The sequence below is a fragment of the Chrysochloris asiatica genome, unplaced genomic scaffold (genome assembly GCF_000296735.1).
Source record: "Chrysochloris asiatica unplaced genomic scaffold, ChrAsi1.0 scaffold00018, whole genome shotgun sequence".
Lineage (NCBI taxonomy): Eukaryota > Metazoa > Chordata > Mammalia > Afrosoricida > Chrysochloridae > Chrysochloris > Chrysochloris asiatica.
The window spans coordinates 10530357-10537798 of NW_006408536.1; the positions used below are offsets into that span (position 1 = coordinate 10530357).

A 7442-nucleotide genomic window follows, 5' to 3' on the forward strand; every position below is an offset into this window, starting at 1 on the left:
CCACTACGCTACCAGAGCTCCTTAAATGTAATTAGGAGTTTTAAATTGGATTGTATGGCATAAGTGTCAGTTGTTTTTAATATTTTCTCCCCAGTAGATTATCTTTTCCTTTCACGTTTATTTTTTCCCTCAGATGTGTATATGTGATTCTGACCTTTTTGAAGACAAATTGAATTGAAAATAAAGTATGAAAAGCAAAGAAAAAGAGACAATCTGTGAGTCACCATACAAAATTCAATAAAAATATAGAATGTACTATTCTGGACATTAAAAAGAGTTTCTTTCTCTAATTTATAAACCAAAGATGTGACCTTACTTAGATTAGAAAATTAAGAGTGTTAAAGAAGGCTGCGGTATGCAAGTTTGGTTACAGTATCATAAAATTTTAAACAAGGATCCGCTCAGATTATTTAATATGATCATCCCAGTTTTAGAGTTGAGAAATTGAGGCCTAGAGAAAGCAAGTGACCCTCCCCCAGTTTTTAGTCAATGGGATGTGACAGAGTTCATATGAGGGTCTGATTCCCAGTGGATCAGATATTATGATGGTCATATTTATTTGCTAAAACAGAATTGTGGAATATTCTGCAACATTCAACACTTCTGATGAACTAAAAAAAAAAAAATAGGGAATGAGAATGGAGATACTTTTAGGAATTGTGGTACTAACAACTGGAGAAAAAAAAATTATTTTGACCATCTGGGATAAGTTTGATGAAAAATATGCATTTATTTAGTACAACTATTTTTAAGTTTGAAAAGCATCATCGTTAACTTCTAAAGACATAGATAGACATGTCAGACATAAATGAAACGAGACTTTAAACAACGCAACATCTAAGTAGAACAGTTTGGACTTTATTAAGTATTTTGAGTGTTGGTAAAGTTTCTTCAGACTGCCAGTATATTTGCATTATTAAGTATTTTGAGTGTTGATAAAGTTTCTTCAGACTGCCAGTATATTTGCAGCTTTTGGGTATCTTAAATACTGATTTTCTTTAACACAACTGAAGGTTTTCAGCAGCCTGGGGCAACAGAACAGTTCCAAGTCTTGAGTATCTTAACTACTGTAAAACTTTAACACAACTTGAAACTTCCTGTGGCCTCCTACAACTTTCATTGTAGTTATCAGTTGAATTCCTTATGTTGCCCCCAAGATTTTCTGGCCTTCTTTTCTGTTCCCTTTTGCTGTTTGTAAGTCTCATATTTATTGGCCATTGTCACCAACGCACGAGGGACAAGCTGATTTGTTCTTCCCAGGATCTTAGTTAACTCAGCGGCAATTTTCCAATCCTTTTCAGTGATCAATGTAATTGCTGTTCCACTCTTCCCTGCTCGTCCAGTGCGCCCTATTCTGTGGACGTATTCTTCCATATTCCGTGGGAAATCATAATTATATACATGTGTGATATCATGAACGTCAAGACCTCTGGATGCTAAATCGGTAGCAATCAATAGTTTCACTTTTCCGGTTCTAAAATCATCCAATGCTCGTTCTCGGTCCCTCTGTTCTCTGTTGCTGTGGAGGGACTGAACCGGTATACCCTGGATGCCTAATTCGCTTGACAAGTCATCAGCAACGAGTTTTCTGCTGACAAACACAATGACTTTGTAGCTGGGTGGCATATTGTGTACAAAATCTAGCATGAGAGATTTTTTCTTGTCTTCTGTGGTAATTATTATATCTTGTTTTACTGTGTTTACTGCAACTAGATCCAGAGTGCCAATATATACGATCATGGGCTGTTTCAAAAGTAACTGTGCTAGTCGACGAACATTTTTAGGCCAAGTTGCACTAGTCATGGTTGTCTGTCTGTCAGGGCGCACATCTAGTAAAATCTTCGTTATCTGGTGTTCAAACCCCAAGTCAAGCATTTTATCAGCCTCATCTAACACCAAATAGGTTACGCTTCTGAGATCTACATAGTCACACTTCTGCAGATCATGTAATCGGCCAGGAGTTGCAATAATGATGTCCACCCCTTTGCTGATGTTGTATATTTGTGCTTCTCTGTCAGCACCACCATATACACAAACACTTTTAAGACCTTTGTATGAATACTTCGAGCATTCAGCTTCCACTTGAAGAGCTAATTCTCGCGTGGGTGTAAGAACAAGCATACCAGGCCCATTTAGTTTGTTTCCTGTTATTGGCTGGGAAGTGATATGAATAAACCCAGGCATTAAATAGGCGAGAGTTTTGCCTGTGCCCGTTTGGGCAATTCCTATAAAGTCTATTCCTTGTAGTATAATTGGCCAGGCCTGTGCCTGAATGGGTGTTGGTTTGAGAAACCCTTCTTTGTAAATGCTATCCAGAATCTCAGGATAGTTTTGAAAGGCGTCTTTGAAGGTACAAGTCGGATTGGGAATAGGTCGTTTGACACCATCTTTCAAGTCATTACAAGTTATGTTGAAATTGTCTCGTCTCCAATTAGCTACTTGCATTGGTGTCATTGAACGTGTAGATACGGATTCTGTGTATACGTTTTTCCGAATTGGCGCTAAATCCGCCCACTTTCTGCTCTCCCACTTGCTGACCTCTACTCGAACCCTGTCCCAGTCGATCTTGGGCTTAGATGCTGGGGCGGCCTGAGCTCCATCTTGACCTGGTTTAACCTGGTGAGCGGGCCGAACTTCCTCGGCACACCAAATGACTTGGCCTGGTTTAAATTCCCAAGCTGGTGGCTCATCCTTATGGGAGATGCCAGACCAACGGCACTTGCGTGGCTGCAATACTTCAGCTGAATCACGGGGCTGAGCTTCTGCGATTACAGCCACAGCCCGTCCCAGTGACTGCGGGCCAGCAGCAGCAGCAGCAGCAGAACCCCCACCACCACCACACCTGGAAAGGTAACGTTCTTGCTTCTGAACCAGAATGTCTATCATTGCTTGGGCCTTTTTTCGCATGTTCTGGCTGCCATAAATTTTTACCTCTGAATCATCGACACCTTTTATTACACGAATCTTTGTATGTGTCGTACCTTGGATCTCCCTGATTTTCTGTCCGCCGCGACCAATCACCACACCAACCAGGCTGTTCTTCAATCGAAAGCAGCGAGGAGGATCACAGTAGTTGGACGGCTCACTCTGCTCGCTGCTTCTGCCGCCCCTCCCATCGTGGCTGGCCTCAAAATATCTTGTATTAGGCTCCGTCTGCTTCAACTCCCTTCTCCAGGACATGGCTCATTAGTGAGATAGCTGGAGGCCTCTGGCTAGTCAGGCTCTGAAACAGCCTAGACAGAAGGTATGGCTTTATGATGCAGTAGCTGCTTTGCCTCAGGTTGCTAAGGGAACCAAAACGACCTTGCTTCCTGGGCGGGGCCTTGAAAGTCTACCAATCACAGTGCTAGGACTAGAGTGCCAGGAAGGGAGGAGCCTGTGCTGCAGGATTTAAAGAGACACTCACTCTTTTTTTTTTTCTTTAATGTTTTATTATGAATTATGTGATAGTTTACTTGGGAGAACATTAGTTTTACATTCATTCTATTGTATATAGTCTCATTGCCATGGTTACAATCCCCTCCATGCATCATCAACCAACCAAAGGGTATACCCTGCAAGCCTGCCCCGGTACCCCCCAGGTCTTCAGTACATAGTTGCTCTCCCTCTCTGGATCTAAAGACTCCAGCTGCTCCATCGCTCCACATCATCATCTCTGGCTCCATTTCAGACATCACTACTTCTCTGGGTAGGGTCCCGCTCTCTGCTCTTTTCCCTTGATGGTCCTAGGGACCTCCGCTCCTAGATTGGAAAGTTAATCACTCCCCTCCTTGCTAGAAAACGTCTACCTTTACATTTCCAACCCTCACAATCAGTCCTGATAACAATTATTCACTATTGTATCACAAGAGACCCATCTGCATTTCACTGCATCAGCCCCGCCTAGACAGATTGAATACTACTCACTGGAGATTCTACCTTCCTCCAGGCCCTCTGGATCTAGGTTCCCTTTTGAAAGATTGTAAGCCAGTCAATTCTTGCCTTTGTATCCCCCTGCCCCTCATTTTGGGTAGCCAATGTCCAAGTTGCCCATCCCTGTCTACTCTGTGTGTGGAGGGGGTGGGAATGATTCTTGCTGTAAGGACTTGTTCCCTCTTTTGAGCTACTGCTTCCATAGGTGTAGGTCAAGTTCATCAAATTGTATGAGAATACTTTTTTTTTTTCTCTCTCTCTCTTCTTTTTACTTCTGGTTGAGCTCTGATCATCCAGTCACTGAAGCCAGGATAAGTGGGTATTATCTGCAAGTGTGGGTGTCCTTGTGCATATGCCCTCTCTTATCAGCTGGATGCTTCACTCTCTACTCTAGTCCTCTGTGGCTATGTCACTGACTCTGGGCCCAAGAGTCCCCAGGTCTTGCCACACTGCTGGCTAACCAGGTCTTCACCCGGGTTCACAGAAGTCTATTGAACATTGTAGGGCTTAGCTCACCACTTCATTGCTGTTTTTCCCTCACTTCCCCTTATCGGTGTCGAGCGTGGTCACCAATCAGAGCGTGTATTTCCATTGAGTGTTAGTCTTGAAAGGGGGTTTGCAGTGAGGGGACCCGACCACTTGCCTTGATGTTTCCTGGGCAAGCATGTTGCTTGTTCTTGTAGTAACAGTCGGTCTGCCTATGTTGTTTTATATTTTTCCTGTAGGTCTTTCTTTCAAGAAGTATCTTCTGTTCTTCTAGCCACTCCAGGCTGACCGCCTGGACCTTCAAAGGGAAAATTCCCAACCCAGAAAAATCTGGATAGGGTTCAGGATTCCACCTATGGTCTTATGTATTGCATAGGCTCCACAGGAAGCCTCCTTCAGAGACACTCACTCTTAGGGAACAACCTTGCAGACCCATCTGGAACCCTTGAGAGTGAGCCCCCTATTTAATTTAGAGCTGGCATGAAAGGGTCTTGCACTTAGCCACCTAGACTTTCTTTTCTTTTTTTTTTTAAATAACACGGTTATATCCGTAGGAGGAGTCTTGCTTTATCTTGTAGGATAAGCGTTCAATTATAATGTTGGTTTGAACCACAAGCTCCTCGGTTCAAATCCACCAGCCAATCCATATGAGTCGGCATGAACTCCATGGCACTTAACAACAACAACAAAATATAAAGAGTTTTTTTAAAAAATCAACTTATTTATTTACCTGTGTATTTATTCATTTGCTTTGGGAAATTTTTTGTGTAAAACAATACTTGATGTCTATCAATTCCTCATTTGCCTGTCCTAATGAACTGTAAGGTTGTCAGTTCAAGCTCACCAGCTGCTCCTTGGAAAATCTATACAGGGTTGCTATGGGTCAGAATCGACTCGACGGCACTTAACAACAACAACAATGTGGCACTGTAGAATAATCACTGGATTGCTCACCGAAAGGTTGGTGGTTCACACCTACCAGCCGCTCCTCGGAAGCCCTATACAGGGTTGCTGTGAGTCAGAACCTACTCAACTGCACGTAAAAGCAAAAACAAAATAAAGAGGGTTTTTACAGTATCGACTTATTTGTGTGTTTATGAATTTGCTTTGGTAAATTTTTGTGTAACAATGCTTAATATAGATCAGTTTATCATTTGTAGGTACTGGTGTGGTATTGTAGAATAAGCAGTAGACTGCTAGTAGGAAAGTCGGCGGTACAAATCCACCAGCTGCTTGCTCCTTGGAAACCGTATACAGGGTCACTAGCAACAACATTAACAAACCAAACCCACTGCTGTGGAGTCAATTCTGACTTATATGACCCTATAGAAGAGAGTACAACGGTCCCTTAGGGTTTATAAGACTGTAATGTGGCATTGTAAGGAGCTCTGGTAGCGTAGTGGTTATAAGTTGGGCTGCTAACCACAAGGTCAGCAGTTTGAAACTACCCAGCCATTCTACGGGAGAAAGAGGAGGCTTTCTGCTCCCGTAAAGATTTCCAGCCTCAGAAATTGTATGCAGGCTCGCTGTGAGTTGGAACCGACTCCAAGGCACACCACTACTACCACCACCAATGTGGCGCCGTAGCCCCGGACCACAAGGTCGGCTTGAACTGCCGGGTCAGCATTTCGAACTCACCAGCCTCTCCTTGGAAACCCTACACAGGGTCACTATGAGTCAGAACCGACTCAGAGACACTTAACAACAGCAATGAAATCAGATTGCCCGATTTTTCTCCTGAGGAGCAGCTGGTGGGTTCCAACCACTGATCTTTCAGTTAGCAGTCAAGCACTTTAACTACTGTGCCACCATGGCTCCCTCCTGTCTTGCTGCTGCTGTTGTTAAGTACCGTCAAGTAGGTTCCGACTCAGTGACCCTGCCTAGGGTTTCCAAGGAGCAGCTGGTGGGTTTGAACTGCCAACTTTGTGATTCGCAGTCCAGTGTTGATCCTACAGCACCACACTGGACGTCCATAGTGTAACTTAACTATACCCAGTGTCAGATTATCCAGTAAATAAGGTATGCATGGGCTGACTTAATGCTTACTTGCTAATCTGTAGTCAACAGTTTCACCACAACTTTGGTGAAACCCATGTGAAATTATTCACTACTGATTAGTAAGTAAGCGTGAGTAAGCCCATGTTTACCTTGCTTATTGGGTAATCCATCCCTGATCTAACTATGGAAGTCTCATAGGTGTACATTTAAAGATGGCATTTTGCCTCTGTTTCTTCAACTAAGCTATAACATCTGTTCTGGCAGTTTTCAGATCTTATTTCAGAAATGATGGTTAGTTGGCAAGAAAGGTAGAGTGGGTCTAAAAAAGAGAAACGATTGAAAACACTGCCTAAGGTTTCTTTTCTCATTGTGCTCTTTTTTTTTTTTTTCTTTCTTAAATCCCTGTAGGCCCATAGCTTCCAAGATTGCTGCAGTAGAAGACCATGTAAAAGTCATTTATTAGGTGCAATGCATAAGACACCCTGGCAGCAGTCTGGACATAGGGGCATCCAAACCTCTGTTTAAACAGTTGTCACTTTCTGTTGAGCATTTCCATTCCATTATAAGGCAATGTTAATAGGTACAAAGATTGCACTAACTTAAATGTGCCCCCGCCTGCTTTCTTCCGTACTTCCTCTGGCTTCTGAGGTCACTTACCCAGAATTGGCTGGATCTTCCTTGTATTCTTGTGTACTTAAGGGTCACTGTCAAGGCTCCTTAAAGTACAGGTCCTTAAGGTAAGAATCCCCTTTGTTCAACATTTCTTAATATGATATCATTTCTAAGGCACACCCCATTTTGCTCCCTCTGCTTTGGAAATAGTTCATTGAAGAACATTTATAACGCAGCACGTAGCACTAAACCAAAAAATCTGCAAAAATACTCTCACACCATTGTTCTTACACCTCTCACTGGGCAGGATAACTCTATGAATTCTATCTAAGAACCCCTAAAACACAAAGTTTGTCATAGTAGTATGATGGGAATTTAAGTTCATTTTTCCTCATCCTATATTGCCAAGGTCGATTTTTTTTCTTATTTCTTTA

General features: G+C 42.6%; 1 protein-coding gene across 1 annotated transcript; it reads right to left on the reverse strand.

The window, feature by feature from the left end:
• Nucleotides 1-1128: 1128 nt before the first annotated feature.
• Nucleotides 1129-3180, reverse strand: DDX53 (DEAD (Asp-Glu-Ala-Asp) box polypeptide 53). The gene is made up of 2 exons (XM_006835675.1): nucleotides 2751-3180; nucleotides 1129-2579 (listed from the first exon to the last, which is right to left on the reverse strand). The coding sequence occupies exons 1-2, from the start codon at nucleotides 3178-3180 to the stop codon at nucleotides 1129-1131; spliced, it is 1881 nt and encodes a 626-aa protein (XP_006835738.1).
• Between the last annotated feature and the right edge of the window lie 4262 nt (nucleotides 3181-7442).

Coding starts and splice junctions, on each gene's coding strand:
- DDX53 (XM_006835675.1), bottom strand. CDS start 3,180: ATGTCCTGGAGAAGGGAGTTGAAGCAGACGGAGCCTAATACAAGATAT. Junction 2,580..2,750: donor AATCGCAGAAGCTCAGCCCC/GTGATTCAGCTG, acceptor AGGCCGCCCCAG/CATCTAAGCCCAAGATCGAC.